General features: G+C 39.8%; 1 protein-coding gene across 2 annotated transcripts in view; it reads right to left on the reverse strand.

Annotated features, from left to right (window-relative positions):
• The window catches only part of LOC149212293 (pre-mRNA-splicing factor ATP-dependent RNA helicase DEAH1-like), a 445,368-nt gene that overhangs the window by 280,570 nt on the left and 144,527 nt on the right, over window positions 1–20,271 (reverse strand). For both annotated transcript variants that reach the window (XM_089391813.1, XM_089391812.1), the window contains 2 exons: window positions 7,262–7,341; window positions 6,917–6,984 (listed from right to left, as the gene is read on the reverse strand). In XM_089391813.1, the coding sequence (XP_089247939.1) occupies window positions 6,917–6,984; window positions 7,262–7,341 (148 nt within the window). The remainder of the gene's footprint in view (window positions 1–6,916; window positions 6,985–7,261; window positions 7,342–20,271) is intronic.

Below are 20,271 nucleotides of genomic sequence, written 5' to 3' on the forward strand. Positions count from 1 at the left end.
AGACTTAAGGACCCATTAAAAATATTAATTATTTTAATATCTCTTCATCCAGGTGGAATTTCTCTAAACGATTGTTGGGTCTTGGAGATCGCATGTGTCTTAGCCTCTCCACCAAATTTCATGGCTAGAGCACATCCGATGCTACCAAAAATCAACACTCCCTCTTAGTGAGGAATGTGCTCTAGCAATGCTTCACCATAAAAGCATCACACTGATCTTCCACAATGGTCCTTTGTGTTGATGCTTGGCCTGTTGCCCCACATCCGCTGCATTGTTGCTTCATATATTGTTGCCCATGACACAGCCATTGCCACTACTACATCTGTACTGTAGCTCCCTCTCAACACACTGCATCATGCTGTCGATAGCCCTGCCACTGCTAACTGCAACTCAGTTACCGAGAAGTAAGTAACTGACTTCACCCAAACACTGACATCCCGGTCATTCTGGAAGCCCCATGATGCTGAAGCTACCTCAGTTGCTATCATGTGCTCCCTTTACTGCTACTGTGTTGCTGCAAACACCTCTGTGCCTCTCACATTGTTGCAACCTCCACTGTACTGCTGCAGACTTCTGCACTCTAGCACTGCCTTGTCGCGCCATCACACCTTGCTCCACCCGACACCTGTCATCATGCTACTGTCATTAAGGGCTCCTGTAGCTAGATGTGATCCAAGAGTTTGGGCACCTCAAGGATCCTTCCCCTTTCTGTAGTCCTCTCGACTACAGCTCAATGTCTCCCCACCTCTTCTCTAGAGGCGCATGAGCACTCATGGCACAATCATCATCAGTGTCGACATCCTTCTCTGCCTTTGTTGGAGCAGCCTTTGAGTCGGAAGCTTCTCCCTTGCCTTTCTTCCTATGGCACTGAGAAGCATAATGTCCCAGCTCCCCACAGTTAAAGCACTTGACCTTGGAGATATTTTTCTTCTTCCTCTTCTGAACCCCTTGTTGTCCCACAGATGCTAGAGCTGCCTCCTTCTCCTCCTTTTTCTTGATTCGAACTCCCTTACTGCTACTCCCTACCTTAGTCAACCTCATGATCTCTTCATGTTGAAGAGCTGCCCACATCTCCTCTCAACTGGGGAGAGTCGCTCTGCCCAAAATGCTTTGGACAAACGTATCCCAGTCCTCGGAGACTGCATTCAGAGCAATCTTGACCATAAACTCTGGATCCAGTGTAGACCCCACAGAAGTACGCTGGTCACAAATTCCTTGCAACCTGAGAAGGAACGGATCTATCTCCTCTCCTTTTTGCATCTAATATGACCTCATCTGATTCTCTAGTAACATCTTCCACTACACGAAAGAGCCTTGGTATAAGGTGGTCAGTGTCTGCCACATCTCCCTTGTTGTATTCTTCTCAGCAATATGTGGTATGACATGATCCTTGACCCCGTCTAGGATCATGCATTTCACTTTCACCTCGACCTCCTCATACTTTTCATTTGCATTCAGGTCCACTGGGACAACGACGGTTTTCAAGGCATAGTCCTTGATGCAATGTTTATCCAGGATTGCCAGGATCATGGCCTTCCAGATGACAAAATTGGAAGCCCTGTCCAATCTGTCTTGATCCCTCAATCAATTTACTGCCATCTCTACTCCTCTTCTCTAGACTCCCTCTGAGTCCTGATTTCCCTCTCGAAAATCCTCTAGCCAACTGTCGAATCAATCCTCTCCAATCCTCCTTTGTCGTTACAACTTGGATCTAGCTTTCTTGGCTAGAAATCTATCGAGGTAGTGCTTCCCTCTACCCTGGTTCAGTCTCCTTAGACACTGTTCTGCACTCACAGAAACAGCATCCCACCAGCTCCAAAAATCAAAATTTGCGCAGCTCCTTTAGTCGCGGCAACTGAAGAATTAGAGCCCTTCTGGCTCTGCACAATCACAATGAGAGCTGGATCAGCTCCTCCTGGCCACTGCGTCAATCCTTCCTTGCTGAGAAAGATGACTTGGCACTGCATAGGTCTGATCTACCCCCCCTCTGCCTCTGCGCTGGCCTGGATAGCTGACGCAACTACTGCGTGGGATTCTCCCAGCTACTGCGTCACCTTCACCTAGCTCAGATAAGGAGCTTAGTTAATTTACTTATTGCTTATTATTATATTTATATTATTATGATTATTATTTGTTTTTTTATTTTATTTATTTTTACATAATTTATGTTCATAACAAGCAGCGCAGAGGTAGTCGAGGACTCGTTGGTTCAGCTGCCGAATCAATCGGGACTTGCAGTGTAGAGTGAGGTAATCCCACTAATTTCTTTTGTCGAGTGATATTCTTTGTACTAGATTGTCAACAAGGCATCCAGAGTTTGTATTCAGAAATAACTTCTTCTTAATAATAAAAACCCTCAGATCTGCTGCACTGGTTTTCCCACATTGGGGTTTTTCCGGGGACATTTGTCCAAAAACAACGGTGTCCTGTCTGATGTTTTTCTCTTTTGCTCAGTTATCTTGTTTCAGCAAATTAATTAATTAAGTGAAGGTTGCAGTGTATTAGTTTCGATATTTAATGTAGGAAGCAGTAAATAATTTGTTCAGTAATTAACAAATAGGAGAAGCTTAATCAGTTGTTGCAGGAGGGATTCCGGGTTTAGGAATTTTCACAATTCGTACCTGACAAGGAGTGTGCTAATCTGCGTCTTGAATTAGGCAAATACTTCAGTTGCACTGTTTGTTTGGTTCTTTGCATGCAATGGAAGATAGAGATAGATTTGATGCTCTCACATGGTGGGAAGCATACAGCGGCATGGGACTTTTGCCAAAATTGGCAAAAAAAAAAGTTCTCTCATAGGATGTAAATACTTCTTCTGTAGAAAGGTGTTGGAGCACTTACAGCTTCATACATAACGTGAGAAGAAACAAACTCAATGAAAACCAAGCAGAAAGCTTGGATTATGTGCACTACAACTTGAGGTTGTTGAGTCATTATTGTGATCGAGCTTATGAGGATCGAACATATAAAATTTGGGACAGCCACTCAGAGGATGATAATTTGGAGGATGGTACTATACATCTTGAAGAATTGGAAGTAGAACTTTTGAGAGATGATGATGAAGCAACAACAACCATGCCACCCCCACCATCCAGTAGCAGTGCCAATGCTCAAGTTCCAACACCTTTTCCTTTGTTGTTGCCACCTCCATCTACATCCTCACGTGGAGGGCATGTGCCTTTTGGTTCAGGTCATGCGACTGTGTAGGAGGAGGCTACTAGAAGATCACCAATAGTACCACGACCTACTCAGAAATTAGACATTTCTTGTGGCAAGAGGCCCAAGAATTACCAATAGATAATAGATTTACTTGTCTTGTCTAGTTTCTAGTAGTTTTTATAATTGTTGACTTTTTCATAATTATTATGATATTTTTTGTAAACAATATATGACAATTTAAATTTGAAGTTTGAAATTGGCAATTATAACTCATTAGTAATGAATTACGAAAATGATGCTTCATGAAAGTTAAAAGTTGTTTAATTTCATTTCATTTTATAACATTTCATTTCATGTTAGAAATTATTTGTTGTAATGGTTACACTTAGCTTACAAGTACAACTTTGGTGATCAATGATGATAAATGTTATATATTGAATTTTGAAAGCTTGAAACTTTAAGATTGATGAATCATGAGACTTAAGGACGTGGTTGATGAAGATTATAACTTCTAGATGATTGTTGTTATATGGTTCAATCTATGTTTTTTATGCTTTTTATATCTAATTCAACATTCTACATGTTTTTGATGACATATATGCATCAAAATATAAAAATATAAATATATATATATTCGCTCCCCAAATCGCTCCCAAAGCGGGAGCTTCTGAAAATGTCACTCTCGCTCCTACTCCCTGTTTTCGCTCCCGCTCCCAAGTAACCTTGGCCATGACAGACATAAAGGTTATAAAAATTGTTATGGTTGCAGCTCACGTTGTTCTCCTAGACCTTTACCCTATCATGACGAACATATATATTCTCCTCAACACACTCCTTACGAAGGCAATGGGTCCAAAAGAGATCGTTCACGCACATCTCCCTACTCTCCTCATTATGAGAGCCTAGTGCAAGGCCGTAGTGGCTATCGCTACTATTCTAAGAGATCAAGATCCAGATCTCGTAGTCCTGTCAAGCAATGGAGGGGAAATGAAGCAGATAATAATGGGAATATCCTTTATGTGACTAGCCTCTCCACTCATGTTATAAAAAGGATCTTAAACAACATTTCTCAAGAGAGGGAAAGGTCTTTGATTTTCGCCTTGTAGTAGTGTCTTAACTTGGAACCTAGGACCTGTGCTCTAATACCATGTTAGGCATAGGAGAACTCTCGATTTGTATGATTTCCATTAATGTGAACATCATTATATACACAAACAGTGGTGACCTTTGGGATTCCAATACCAAGGTCTTTTCCCATTCTAACTTTTCAAATTCTTCTATTTACATATTTTCACCCAATCAATGAGAATTAGGTGTCTAACATAAATCATCCATGCTAAAATAAATTTAAATATAATATTTTCTCTGAAAATTGTCTGAATAATTTATCTACCATGAGCTTTTACACTCCAAGGCGCCAAATCCTTTTAAATACCATTGCCCATGATGATAGAATCCAATTTATCTTTGATTTGGTAGAGTTGAGTGAAAAGGGCTTTCTCTTCATTGTCTATGTAGTCTTGGTTGTTAAAACAGGGTGTGGATCTAGTGTAGATGGGTTTGTGATGTCTAAAAAGTTGTTGTTCAGCAAGGAATTGAGCCTCTTTAGCAATCTTGGTCTGAAGAACCTTACACTTTTCATCCAAGTGTCTAGACAGTTTTTTAGAGGGAGAAACACTTCCTCTTCTTATGTGTCTTAATAGTAATGTTTTGCTCGGATGCCTCGTGTTCTGGCCATTGCCATTCGGTTGGCCCTTGGAAGTGCTAATCAGCTTCCTAGAACTTACAAAATTGGTTTTAGGTAGCTTCTCCTATATTTTGGAAGCAAGTTCTAGAAGACATGCTACAAGGAAGTAGCATAGAATAGTTCACTTCCTTGCATGCAGCAATAGCCCTAAAATGAGCTTAATATAGAGTTTCTTCAAAACATTTTACCTTAAGCTTGATGGGTATTTTGTTGAAGACGTCAATAAATTATTGGACACATCATCTTGAGATTTGTCGAAGTTGTAGCCACTTTCCTTGCCAAACATCCATGTACCTTAATTGGCGGAACATCTTATGATGAGATTTTTGAATTCTAACAAGACATCGAATAGGGGTTGCTTGTTGCTGCTATTAGATTTTAGGGTTATTTCGAGAGTGCTTACGCCATGCTCGTGTGAAAATTCCTATATTCAAGGAACCCCTACTGCAGCAATGCTGAATTTACTTCTCCTACTTGATTTTAATATACATTATCAAGTTATTTTCTGAAAAATACTTTAGTAAATTACTTCAAAAGCCTACATCAATTTATTTTGATTACATGAAACAAGAAACTAAGAAAAGAACAAGATACATAGGACACCATTATTTTTGGACAAAATAGTCCTCGGAAAAACCCAATGCGAGAAAACCGGTGCAATAGCTCTAAGGGTTTTATATTATTAAGCAGCAGTTTTGAATACAATGTTGGATGCCCTCCCAACAATCCAGTTACAGACAAAAATATAATGGCAGAAAACTGAGTGAGATTACTTCACTTCACCGGGTAGTTTCTCGCTGATCTGGCAGCAGAATTGGCAAACCCCCAACTATCTCTGCATTGGCCCTGTGTCAGCCTCAGAAGCTCTACGTCAACCCTGCGCTGTCTCTTCTACCTCTTGGAGCTTATGTGTCAACCTCTCCTGGTTGTTCTGGCAGCTCCCCGGCAATTCTGGATTTCTGCGTGAAGGCCGCAGAATTGGCAAACCCCCGGCTATCTCTGCAATGGCCCTACGTCAGCCTCAGAAGCTCTTCGTCAGCCCTACGTTGTCTCTTCTGCCTCTTGGAGCTTATGCATCAACCTCTCCCGGTTGTTCTGGCAACTCCCCAACAATTCCGGATTTCTGTGTGAAGGCAGTGTCCCTTCTGTGTTGGCCCTTCTAGCTCTGCATCAAGCTTGCGTGGGCCCTGACTGGCCCAGCATTAGTCCCTCTAAGTGTTGCGTTGCCTCCACTGGTGGCTCTCCGCCTCTCTGCCCAGTATTCTCGAACTATCCCTGCCCCTCTGCTGCAGAATGATCACTTAGTTCGAATTTCTCAGCTTCCAAGCCCTAGAAATTTCGAACTCTAGATCAATTTGTTCTCTCGGTGTGTTTCTAAATGAACCCTAAGCCTCCTTCTTATACTTTTCTCGTTGAGACTTCAACAGCCGAGATTAAGTCTCTAATCAATGGCTAAGATTAAAAACTTGACTTGATCCACTTTCTAGAACATTCTCACCCATATTTTAATTAATACCCATTAATACTATAATTTTCCTAAGTTTAGACTTAGGAACCCCATTAAAAATATTAATTATTTTAATAAAATACAATCTGGGTGGATTTTCACCAAATGGTTTCTGGGTTCTTTAGAACTCATGTGCCTTAGCCTCTCCATCAATTTTCATGGCTAGAGCACATCCGATGCTACCAAAAACTAACAGTTCGGGGGTGCTTCATGTGATGTAGGGTGCATGTTGTATAGATATTCAAATTTGTCTTGTAGCTCTACATTTTGTATGAAACATGTACAGAAACATCTAGGTTGTAAGGAATTATGAAATACCAAGAATTCAATGTCAGACAAGGAAAAGAAAAGAAAAGGAAATATCAAATAAGGGTGATATTTTGAATATTGACCATAACAAGTATAACATGCTCCATCATAATTACTTTCCAAAAATTGTTTCTACACAACTAATGATATAAAAAAGCATTCAAATCCTAGTAAGCTTTTTTGAGAGAGTATACCGATTTGATGTTGTTCCCAAGCCTCTTGCTCTGCAAATGGATTTATTTTATCTTCAGAACCCGGGTCTCTGCTTCAATGGGAACATGCATTAAATGATTATTACAATGAAGATCCAAAAGCACAACCTTATGGCTTCCATAACTTCATAACTTGGCTCTCCAAAGAAAAGCAAGAATAAAAGAAGTTTATATGATATGTAATACACAACTAATCAAGATGACTTATACCATGGTATAAGATAACTAGGCTAGGATTATTGCAACATCGACCAGCAAAATCAAATGTCATCAAGTACAAAATGATCGTGTAACTTTTCAGGTAGCACTTTCTGAAGAAAACATTACCTGTATCGTTGCATGGCTACAGAAAATCGTTTCTCCTGCTTGACCTTGCCTTCTTCGTCATAGGCTTCTGGCATGCGATACTGCATTGAAATTGCAAGTACAACGATAAAAATTACTTGAGATAACTAAAATACATGAATAAGATTTTACACTATTACCAACTGGAAATCAAATGTTTCAAGAAAGTAGGCTGAGACCACAAGTGCGATGTTGGATGTTTGATATGTTTCGTTCCCAGATACTTTTCGATCACAGGGGGACTTCCCTAAATAGTCCAAGACTCTAATGTATTTAACTCTAAGTTAACAAGGATAAGTACAACCTCAAACATGTAAGTAATACACTGGTGTCCTGAAAAAACTAGAAAACAGAAAATGTTGACAGCAATATAATGGGCATGGAAAACAAAGCAAAAATATTAAGTAGACATCAACTAAAAGCACAAAACACTTTGCTGTTTCATGCTAAAATAGTACACAACAGCAAATAGAAAAACAGTCCAAAGCTGCTGGAAACACTCTGAAATCAATGCAACTAAGATGAAAACAGTGAACAACTGCAAGCTGTTCATTGTGTTGTTGTTGGGTCTAAGACATTTTTCTATGCAAGAAGATTGAGGATGAAGTAGAATTACTTGTTTCTGTGAAAAAGGGTCAAATACCAACAAGATGAACTTGTATTTTTTAATCAAAAGCTAAAGAAAACAGAATGTCTAAGATATATGACCTATATGCTAGAATGCAGGCAAATCAAGTAAATTCATTAAGTTTGGGTATTTTTTTAATGGTTAAACCAATATTCCCACAATCAGACTTGGCAACACTGTGACTCAAGAAAGAATCAGCAATTCAAACAAACAAAAAAACTCGAGATATAGTGTATATCGTGCACAACAAAATATAGGGAGTTTGATGGTGAGATTGTGACAAGACTTGGCAAGTATGGTTAGTGCCAAGTTTGTGGTGAGTTCGAAGGCGAGTACTTCGGTCAGCCAAGACTCAGAAGTCTTGGCAAAGTCAAACCAGACTGGGTTAAACACCCACATAATTGGCCAGTGGCTTATATGGAGTCCAAAATGAATAAACAAAAGTAAAGCAACGAAAGATATTTGATTGCTACTACACAATTTTCTATGAAATATGTAATAAAAGAAAGTCTATGAGCTATTGAACTCCTCACACAATTGAACACAAATAATGTTTTCCAAAAGAGTAGTTTATAGATCTTTATTGCCAAGCATTGCTTATAAACAAGTAGCAAAACACCAATCGCTCTCAAAAATATTAGGGATGTTAAATGGAGTTAAAGGAGGAATGTTTCAGCTAAATTTAGAGATACACTAAATTTGGCAAACGAACCCACAGGTGGGCCAAAAGCGCAGTTTTACATTTTCTCATTATCTTGACTTCAGAAATTTTTAATTTTCCTATAGTCAAAAAATGAAATGATCTCAGCCATTCATGTAAATGGTGAGCCCAGGTTGACGTCTAAGGAGGGAAAACGGTGCAGACTTGCTCATTATGCACAAGACAGCTTGTGTGTTCAGCTCAGCAAAGAGAAGGGTGTTCAGTTCAGTGCCCAAGGGTTTCAGATCAGCGCACTAGGGCAGAAAGAGAGGTCGAGCAACTTCGGAGTATTTTCCAGCCAGCGTACACTTCAGCCAGGGCTGCATTCAGCTGCACAAAAGGACCATACAAGCCTGTGTGAGTCCATATAGTGCAGACAAGTAGGCCAAGTAGAAGAGAAGTGCACAGTCCAATTATGTTATCGGTTAGCAAAGTGAAGGGAAATTTTCCTTCATACTTGTAATCAACTTCTGAAGATTTTGCTGAGCATAATAAGGACACAAAAGTTTAAAGGCTTTCCGTAGTTAGGGTTTCCTGGGTAAAATTTCTGGTGTTAAATTTCTGAATGTGCTTGTGTCTTCAATTTTTTTTCTGCTACAAATAGTTCAGTTAGTAAACTTAGTATATTTAATGAATGTATGTAGAAAGTTCAGTTGCAGTTCTTTTCATTTCAGAAAACTCATTGAATTAGTTGTTGGGATTTAAAAGTCTAACATGCTATCAGAGCGAGTCTCTGATTGAAGACCAGAAAGCGTTTTTATTTTCTCAAGAGCAGCTTAGAGACAGAAAACAGCACAGTTTATCAGATGGACCTGCACTAGGATTTACCAGAACCAACTCTGCGCAAGGGTTTTCTCATAGCAAGCTCTGCACTAGTATTTCTGAGCAACACAAACAGCAGAATGGCATATTTGGGGTTGAGATTTGAATACCACCTTGAAGGGCCTCAAATTTCTGTTACTGGAAGGAGAGGATTCGTGTAGTGTTGGAGGAGCAAGGACTTTGGGAGTTCGTGGACAGTCCACCAGCTCAACAACAAGGCCCTCAAAAGCTGGCCCAACACAATTAGAAGGATGCAAAGGCCATAAGAAGGGGTCAAGGATCATATCATACCTCACCTATCCAGAAAAAAGGCAGTTCAGGCTATGTGGACAAATATTTTAGGGCTATAGCAGGGTTCAAGCAAGGCCAGGAAGCTAGTACTCAAAGATAAACTCAGAAATATCAAAATGGCGAAGTCCAAGTCTGTGATGTCATATCTCATCAAATTCATCCATGTGAGGGATGAGTTACCTAGAGTTGGGGAGACAGTCTCACATAGAGACCTTGTCAGTTTTCCACTATTGGGTGCAAGTGATTGTGTGCAAGACGACATTCAGAACTAGACCAAATTTGGGTCTCATGTGAAGACTGAAGAAGGGGAAAGCTTTGTCCTAGATGGCAAAGGGGGCAAGGCCAAGGGCAAGAAAAATGCAGGAGGGGCCAAGTCCAATTCACGACCTAAGAAGAAGAAAGATCTCAGCAAAATTAAGTGCTTCTCTTGTCATCAGTTTGGGCACTAATCCACCTAGTGTCCAAATAGGAAGAAGGGGTCCAAGAAGGACCATGTGGCAGCATCAATGTTACTTGGGAGCGGGAGCGGAAGCGGGGAGCGGGAGCGGAAGCGGGAGCGGGAGCGGAAGCGGGAGCGGGAGCGACCATTTTCAGAAGCTCCCGGTTTGGGAGCGAATCCCGGAGCGATTTTTAAAAATATATATATTTTTTATATTTTTTAATTTTTGATACATATATGTCAACAAAAACATGTAGAATGATGAATTAGATATAAAAAACATAAAAAAGCATAGATTGAACCATATAACAACAATCATCTAGAAGTTATAATCTTCATCAACCACGTCCGCAAGTTAGTAACATAGTAACATACAACATATTGAGTCTCATGATTCATCAATCTTAAAGTTTCAAGCTTTCAAAATTCAATATATAACATTTATGATCATTGATCACCAAAGTTGTACTTGTAAGCTAAGTGTAACCATTACAACAAATAATATCTAACATGAAATGAAATGTTATAAAATGAAACGAAATGAAACAACTTTCAACTTTCATGAAGCATCATATTCATAATTCATTACTAATGAGTTATAATTGCCAACTTCAAACTTAAATTGTCATATATTGTTTAAAAAAATATCATAATAAATATGAAAGAGTCAATAGTTATAAAAGCTACTAGAAACTAGAGAAGAGAAGTAAATCTATTATCTATTTCTTATGCTTGGGCCTCTTGCCACCACGAGAAATGTCTAATTTTTTAGTCTTGTTGCAAAATCAGGATCTTTGTCATTAATATCACCCTCCAAGCATTAATATCCAGAGGTATCTTTGTCATTACCTTTGTATCTGTATAGGGATCTTTGTCATTAATATCACCCTCTAAGCATTAACATAAGATAGAAAAAGCATAGCATGTCAAGTCAAGATTTTGTTTGAGTGATGCGTACATTTTTAGAAGGGTCATGATAGAGGAGTTCGACAACCAATGTCACTAACATCAAGGTACATAGAGGGATTGGTACTCTTGATTAAATATGAGTTCCATACCCTAATACATGACAAAATTCAATGGAAACATTGCAATCCCCCAATCCTGAAATCCTGAAAAACTGATAAGTCTGCTGGATTTTGAATAAAATCTAAAATTCTACTTTCTCCATATGAAATCCAATGAGGACGAAACCACTCTCAAACATCCTGAGTCATTTCATGGTAATGTTAAAAATTTAAGTAAAAGGATGAAAATGAAAATTAAAGAAAATGTCACTTTTACTTTAAGAATTTAACATTACCATGAATAGCATATCAATACTAGGGCCTAGACTTGATCATTAAGTTGCCCCACTCAAAAACTATTTGTTTCTTTCAAAAAAAATTGCATTTCGAACATTACTACAAAAAAAAAAATGCAAAAAAGGCAAAACGCTCCCGAAAAGGCAGGGAGCGAATTTTTTTTTAGGGAGCGCGCTCCCGAAATCGGGAGCGATTTCGGGAGCGCGCTCCCGACCCGCTCCCGCCCGGAGCGCGGATCGGGAGCGAGGGGGGGGGGGGGCGCTCCCCCGCAACACTGGGCAGCATCAACAAAGGTGGAGTTCACTTCTCAATTTGAGAGGGAGGTCTCGCTCATAGCTTGCATGGCAAGCTCAGTGGCCAACAATGTTTGGTATATTGACAATGGAGCATCATGTCATATGACCACGTACAAGGAACATTTCAGCCAATTGACAAAGAAGGACATGCAGTTTCACATAGAGATGGGAAATGATGGCAAGTACATAGCCAAAGGGGTGGGTACTATCAAGTTTGAGAGCGAGTATGAGAATCCTCTCTACCTTATAGACATCATCCACGTCCTAGGGTTGAAGAAAAACCTTGTTTCAGTCTCAACCTTGGAGAACAAGGGTTATGAGGTTATCTTCAAAAAAGGAAAGGCCTTTATCAAGCCTTTCAACTCCAAAGTAGCTAAGCAGATTGGAGTTAGGGTGAAGAACCTCTACATGCTACAGTTTAAGATAGTCATGGCCTTAATCAACATAGTAGTTGGTGAGCAGAGTTGTGACCTAGGGGAGCTTTGGCATGGGCATATGGGTTGCATACATCATGAAGTATTGAAGATCTTGAGAGAGATTGCCACAAGACTACCACACTGCAATGTAGATCAGCATAATGTGTGCAAGGGTTGCACACTTGCCAAGTATGCCATGACATCCTTCCCCAGTAGACACAACAAGGCCAAAAGAATTTTGGAGTCGGTACATTCGGATGCCTATGGATGATTTTTCCTCTCCATCCCTTATGGGATACAAATATTATGTCACCTTCATCGATGACCACTCGAGATGGAATTGGATCTTCTTCATGAAGAAGAAAGATGAATTATTCTCGAAGTTCATGGAGTTTAATGCCTTGGTGGAAAACCAGACTAGTAGGAAGACAAGGCGTTGAGGTCAAACAATGGTGAGGAGTGTTACCACTCAAACCAGCAGGGGACCTAAAAGGAGTTCCTAAGAGGGTAACTGCTAGGTCAAGGGCAACAGTCGAGGCTTAGCCCACTGCCACTACAGCTAAGTCTCCCTGCTCTTTACAGACTTTCACCGATGGGAGGACTCCCTATAGTGTAGGGATCACTTTGTAAAGTAGAAGTCAATGGAGAGGTGAGGAGTGACCTTGAAAACCCTTTCCCAAGGATGGAGTGATGAATGGAACTTGCTTGCTCTTTAAGCAAGGGACTTGGTCTAGCAGAGGTAAGGGGTGAGGATTGGAGCGTTGAGGGAGAAAGGATAGACTTATAAAGGAGTTTCTCAATCCCTATAATCCTTGGAAACTTGGATTCCCAAATGGTCTTTAACAAATAGTCTTTATTGAGAAGTGGGACCACACGGGGCCAAGTGGACCCAGCCCAGGTTCGGGGATGGAATGTAGCAGCCTGTTGTCGCACAGATTGTCACGACAATGCTCAGACTGGGGGCTGTCACCCTGATCCCCGATCTCTCCGTTTAAGCCGTCTCCCGAGGCTAAGGGGGGTAGACCCTATGGGATGAATGAAGACCAACTGTGGACCAGTTGGGTTGGGAGACACAACAAGGCGATTTAGCACCTGATTGATTTTTGGAAATTAAAGTACCAGTGCCTTATGGAGTTAATGATTAAATGATTGTTTATCAAAAGCTGCAGAAATATGAACTTTATAATTCCATGATTAACAATCATTTATAAGCAAAATACAAGATATTCAACAAATGCACAACGCCTTAAACAATAATCCAACAATTAAATTTATAAAGGTTGAATACATTAAACCATGAAATTTAAATGCTAACCAGCTATCACTTTTATATAGCTAATATTCAAATGAGCATTTGAGCACGTTTAACCACATAAAAAATGATAAATATTAATCCCACATCAAAATTTTAGCCTCAGCGGAAAAGATATATCACAAACATGACAAATCCTTGAGCCAAGACTGAATCTGACAAAATATTTCCAAAATTTTTTGTATTTTTATATTTTCAAATAAAACAAAACTAAGCTAAGCAAAAACTAAAGTCTAAATAAATGAAACTTAAATCTAAATAAAATCTAAACTATAGAACAAAATAAAAAGTCTAAAGATATATATATATATATATATATATATATATATATATTTCTAAAAGTCAAAAATTAAACAAAACTAAATAAATCTAAAACTAAAAACTAAAATTTAAAATCTAAACTAAAAAAAAAAACTCTTTGTTGCCTTTTATGATTTTTTTTAATTTTTATGAAGTTTTTTTATTTTAATACTATACTAAACTAAATCCTAAAAGAACCTTTTTATATTTTTTAAAATTTTATTATGATATAAAATTCTAAAACTTAAAATCAACAAAACTAAAATTACAATTTAATCTGAACTAAAACTTAACACCTAATCTATATACAAAAACAAAAATGAAACAATATAAAATCTAATTCTAAATACGACCTGGAAAAGAAATTTTTTTATGATTTTTTTTTATTATGATTTTAAAATTCTAAATTTAAAACTAAGGCCTAAGTTAATAAAAGCTAAAACTTAATCCTATCAAAACCATGAAGAAAATCGATTTTTTTTTTATGCTTTTAAATTAACACACATGTTATAAAAAATAAAATAAACGCTAACCTAATCAATAGATGGAATCGAAATATGCTAACACTAACCCTAACTCATACGATTACATCAAATCGGAATTTTTTACCCACGCATAAAACAAAATCGAATTCTTATGATGTTTCTCTGCAGGCTTGCGTGAATCTGACGAGCAGACAAAGAGCAGCAAGGGCGTGAGGAGCTGAAGCTTCAATTTTTGTTTACAGGCAATGGAGATCATGCAGGTTTGGACAGTGGCAGTAAGAGCAACTCAATGGAGGGGATAGCCTGGAGGAGTTGGCGCGGTTTTTCCTGCAGGTACGTGGGAATGGGAGAGCAACACCGTCAGGAATTGCAGGTGGGCGTGTTTGAGAAGGTTTGGTTTGTGTGAAGGAAGAAAGGACCGCAAGCAGGGTGGCAGCGTGTTGGTGGAGTATACTGCGTGAGGTTTGGAGGAGTGTGGAGCAGCCAAAGTATGATGATGCGTAGGATGGATATGCCGCGTTGAAATTTTGCAGAGTTTTGATGGAGGAAACTGGAACAGAGGGCGTAGATAGCACAGAGATCTTTGCCAGCGTGGGAGGGTTTGAGCTTTTAGGCAGCGTAGATGGTTTTGCTTGCAGGTGATCGTTGACTGCGCATGAATGGGCAGCGTTGAAGGCTGCGTTGAGGAGGCTGGACGATGACTGTAAGGAAAACCCGGACAGGCAGCGTGAGAGAGGGTTCTAAAAATTGATTTTGAACCAAGCCCAAATCCCAGGCAGCAGCAGAAAGATGGATCAGAAAACCCTCCAGATTCTCCAGTAAATTTTAAATCACCTTGCATTCAGATTTGTCTGATGGAAGCTCTGAATCTTTTCTCAAAACCTGTACCTGCAACCTGAAAACAATGAAAACAAACAGCCAGAACCTGAAAATGCAAAAAATAAATGAAACCCTAAAACCCTAAGAACCAGCTAAATAATTACAGTAATTACAGCTTAGAGGCTCTAAATAGCCAGATTTGTCAATATGCCACAGAAATATTTTCAAAATTTAAATTTAATGTGAGATACTTCAGAAAACCCTTCATGCATTCATAAAAAAAAATTCAAATGATAAGCCTGAGATTAAAACTGGATGGGCTCTTTTAGAAAATGCAATCCGAGAGTTGGTTGGTTCAGCCGAGAACTTCCCCGAACGCCCGGCAATCTAAAAAAAAGGATTTCCTGCATAGCTTAAAATCAACCATTAACGTAGAGGGAAAAAACAATAGTGAAACCCAGATCAAATGGAGATACTTGCCATTATATTTCAGAATCTAAACTATCATTTAAACCCCAGAGATCAGACAAGATACTTGTGCCTGAATCAATCTTCATCAAGCTATTATCGATGACTGAAAATAAAATTATGCGGAAAAATAAAACATCTTACAGCTCTTCCAGAAGAGTAACACCAGCAAGATTTTTAACCCCAAATTTTTTCTTTATTGCACAAAAATGACTACAAGAGAGCTTTCTTTAGCACCAGACTCTCAGATCCAATTTGATCTCAAATGACTCCTGACACCCTATTTAAAGGAAAAATTCCCAACGGCTAGTTGGAGTGATCCATGTCAAAATGATCTCGACCATCGATGAGGATCAAAATCCCTTTTAATCTCATCCGTCGAATTTTTAAATGCATTTTAATATATTAAAAAAATTGAAATTCTACATTTATTTTTTTAAATTTTTTTTAAATTTTTTTTTTTTATTGTTTTTTTTTTTTTTTTTGGATCCTCGAACTTAGCCTTTGGAAAAATCACCTAGGACCTAGGACTTAGGACTTATGAGGGAATTAAAACATTTTCTAACCCTCAAGACACTTTACATCATGACTTTTACAATTTTACATCTCAAGGGGGAAAACCCATTTGACATAGACCACCCAGTTCTGCGACACAAATATAATCTAGCAGATCAAGCAATTTGTAATAACATAACTAAATAGTCAGAATTATTTCAATTACTTTTACATAGACTCCAAGCACACTAGGATTCCCCTAAGATTCTAATGACAAAATCAATTCCGACTTTGGGGTTAGGCTGAAGGAAAACTCTGCCGATCATAGATCGGTGAGACAAAAAACCTTCCAGAACGTAGATTATCACTATAAAATTAGGTCCACCTAGGCAATTTACATACATGACTCAGATCTGCTAAGATTATTTACAATTTACACATGCAGACTGGGTTTACAACATAACATGATCAGGTCGACGATGACTGTCGAATGGCACGAACATGTCGATCAAGCGCTATCCCTTTTGCGAAAAAGGGGGTGTACTGCTATGGGTAGTTGACACGTAGTGGTCAACACAGCCAATGATGTTCCTATCCTGGACAAGGTGAGGAGAAAGGACCAAACAAGAATTTTTACTTCAAAAGGTTGAATTGATCTTATTAGTGTCTAGCCTTGGGGATGCCTAGGCAAAATTTGGTCCTAGAGCTAGGGCTTGGGATTCCCGGAGATTCCACCATCAAAATGGCCTCAAATTTGGAGGAGAGGGAGGGGACCCACTAGCGCAGTATCCTAGAGGAGATCGAAATTTTTCCTTAGGCCAATTATCGGGAAATTAATGCCCTAGGTGACCCAATGGGGCTAGACTTGGGAAAAAGGGGGAAAATGGTGAAAAGAAGGTTAATATGATCACCCTTTTTATGGAACCAGTGCCTAATTCATTTGAGGATATGGAGTCAAGGATGGTAATGAATAAGAACATGGATTCTTGATCAAGGAGGCCCAGAAAGTCAACTTCATCCAATGTAGATAGTAAGAAAAGAAAAGTGACCTTCAAGCATTTATACTTTAAAGCAAATGATGCAAGCTTCTCGAGATAAATAATCTCTAGGACATTTCATTCATATAACAATGGCCCTACATTTAATAACTAAAACATTGCTCAATTCCACATTACAATAATCCAGCAACTAGCCCTAATTTTAACAGTATGCAGCAACAAGAATAACAACGATAAAATGCACTTACGACGTTATAGAGTATATCCAACTAGCAATTCGTTTGCATAACAAAGCTTCAAGATAAGAGAAATAGCCCAAATCCATACATCAAAATTCATCATCTCCAAAAATATCCTCCAAGGAAAAAATGTGAAAATTCTCTATAACTAGAGAGATCCCAAGTCAAGTGATGATACAAATGAATGTATCTAACATCAATATATAGCCTCCTAAGGAGTTCAAATTAGCCTATGGGCCCCTAAAGATAGAATAATGTTCATATAATAACTCCTAGTGGTGACAAGCCCACCATACTAGCTCATAATGTAAAAATAAGCCTCGCAAGGGGCCAAATAATAATGTATGCATGACGCAAGGCCCTCCAAAGGCTCAATAACATCCTAAAGTGCCATATTAAGGAATAAATTCCTCAGAATATGATGGACAAGGGGTTGGCCCCTTGTTCTCCAAGTAGTAGACCTATGGTGCTCCCAGCAGGTCTGAGGGCACATCAATGACCTCATGGGTCTCCATATGAATCAAAGATACCTGTAGATCCTTCATAGTGGTCCAAGTGGTGCAATGAATGCTGCCATGACATCGTACAAGTGTTGGGACACCTGCCAAGAGTGTGGGGCTCCTGTGGGGGCCAGTTGGGCATAGTGTACAAAGCCTGTCACCATCATCCCAAAAGTGGATCGCTAGTAGTCTCTGAACATCCATGAAGATCTATGGAGTACTTTTTGTTGTTGTGGAGGCCCATGGCTCTCTATGCACAACATCCTGCATGTGCCAATGTGGACCTCTAGGGGTCAAGATCCCATATAGGGAAGCCAAAACCAAATGGAAACCAACTGCAATCCTGCATAAGATCCAATGCGTCCCCTAGGCTTCCAGTACAATCAGTCATTAAAATAATCGATTAAAAGAGCTTACAAATCATGGATAGCAAAGTGGGCACTTCATAATGGCATGCCCTTCCATAGTGGGCTTTGGGATGTGCTAGTGTCCCCGAGCTCCAAAAGGGTTTATCCAAGTACCTTATTAGGTGGTTTCAGCCCTTAGAGGGGATACTATGTCCAAGGTACATCCTTCTAAAAGGGGTGGCAAGTGACAAATAGGTGAGATGGAATAGGGAATGAGAAGGGCATCCCTAGGCCACATAACGGGGGCATAGGGGTAGCTAGATAAGGGGAAGTCCACACCTGGGTATGTCATGTATAGGAGGGCGCAATCGTGGTACATGAGGTGCCTCGACCTTGATTTTTACACCCTTCTTCATATGTCTTTTGCCTCTTATGAATTTTCTTTAATTAACTGCTCGGGGCTCAAAGGACAAGAGCATGATGTGTATAATATAACAGTGATTACCCCCTTTAAGGTAGGGCAATTCATTGTCGTCCACGGGTTGGTACAATCATGGGTTCCTGAATGATAAAGGAGGCTCATCTAGGGCCTATGGAACCAGGGTGATGGCCACAGATGGGGGTAGAGCTCATGTATTGGCTTTTGCCCACGTGCTAATTATTTTGTCCCAACCATCTTTTGCATTTTGTGGCACAATTTCATGTTAAATGTGGCCAATTATGCTTTTCACTTTTTATTTTAATTGCTTCAACTTTTGGGGCATCAGTCTAGGGCTGACCCAAGGTGGGGGCAAGGGAATAGAGTGGTTGGCCCTATGTGGACCCAAGATGGAAATGTGGACCCAAGTGGGAGAAAAGATGAATGAGGGTATAGTGAGTGGAAAGGGAGAAATATGTGTGGGTAAAGGAGTGGGACCACGCACCCAAAGTTGGGGTTTCCCAAGTAGTACCAGCCTAGAACCAAATGGTCAGTAAAGGAGATCCCACAGGACTAAGATCCAAGGGTAGCAACCAAAAGAGACCAAGGAGACAAAAGTACAAACTAAGCCCACTCTTTCCGCCAAATCCCACCATCAATCCATACCCATAAGTATCCATGTTAAGTAAACCCAATACTCAATTATCAAATGACAAGACATACCTTTAGATTCAGGAGGCCCACCTTCAAACATACGATCAATACAAGTGGGTGAGGAACCACATGGCTGGCTCAGGTGGCAAAGAAATGGCACAACAAGCTAGTAGGAGGCATCAAGGGGTTGTTGGCTACCTACTAAGGCTCATCATGGAGAAAAAATTTCTCCTGGGGATATCACACACAAAGTGGTGGGTAATAAGGAAATACGCAGACACTGAAGCAGTTTAGAGAAAACATAACAGACAAACATGTAAATAGAACAAGTATAATAAGAAGTTCACCCAATACTCCTGGGCTACGTCTCCCGGTCCAGCCTTTAGTGGTGGCCTCTCTATTATGTTTTCAAAGCAGAGTTTCTTTACAACAGTGAGCTCAATTTGAGTCTCACTCAACAGATATGAATCAGTAGGATTTGAGTACACAGACTCTCCTTACTGGTACTTGACCTCTACTGGTCACAGTAGTATGAGCCCAATCTGAAACTCATACATGACAGGCCTATGTCGAGGAGCTCGCTTGAACCTCTCAAGCTTTCTTTGGAGTGCACAGACTCTCTGACTCTCTCTGGCTCTGTCTGGCTCGATGCTACCCTCAGGTCAGCTCGGCTTCTTCTCTCTGCTCTTAACTAACTCTCCTTCCTGCTTTTCTACTTCTCTGCTTACTCTATCTCTGTCAGTTTGTGGCTTTAAAGCCAATCTGCTTTCTGTCAGTTCGTTTCCGCTTCCCAGCGTTCTGGTTTTCCTGCCTCTGTCCGTTCGAACTCCCCTGTTCTGCGTCATCATCACTGTGTAACGCTTCACAAGGAGGTGGCCACCTATTCTACAACGGGTGAGTGTGTCAGGTTCCTTGGACACATTTGAACGGTCGTTATTTCTGTTTGCTCCAAGATGCCCGCGAAACACGAATCTTCTGCCAACTCATCGTCCACGTCGGACTTCAAATCCCATGTAATCTTGCTTTACAACCTTGTCAAATCCGGTCATTTATCGGGACGT

Source organism: Pinus tabuliformis, chromosome 1_1 (assembly GCF_031772625.1).
Source record: "Pinus tabuliformis cultivar Carrire ecotype Pingquan chromosome 1_1, CPIR1, whole genome shotgun sequence".
Classification (NCBI taxonomy): domain Eukaryota; kingdom Viridiplantae; phylum Streptophyta; class Pinopsida; order Pinales; family Pinaceae; genus Pinus; species Pinus tabuliformis.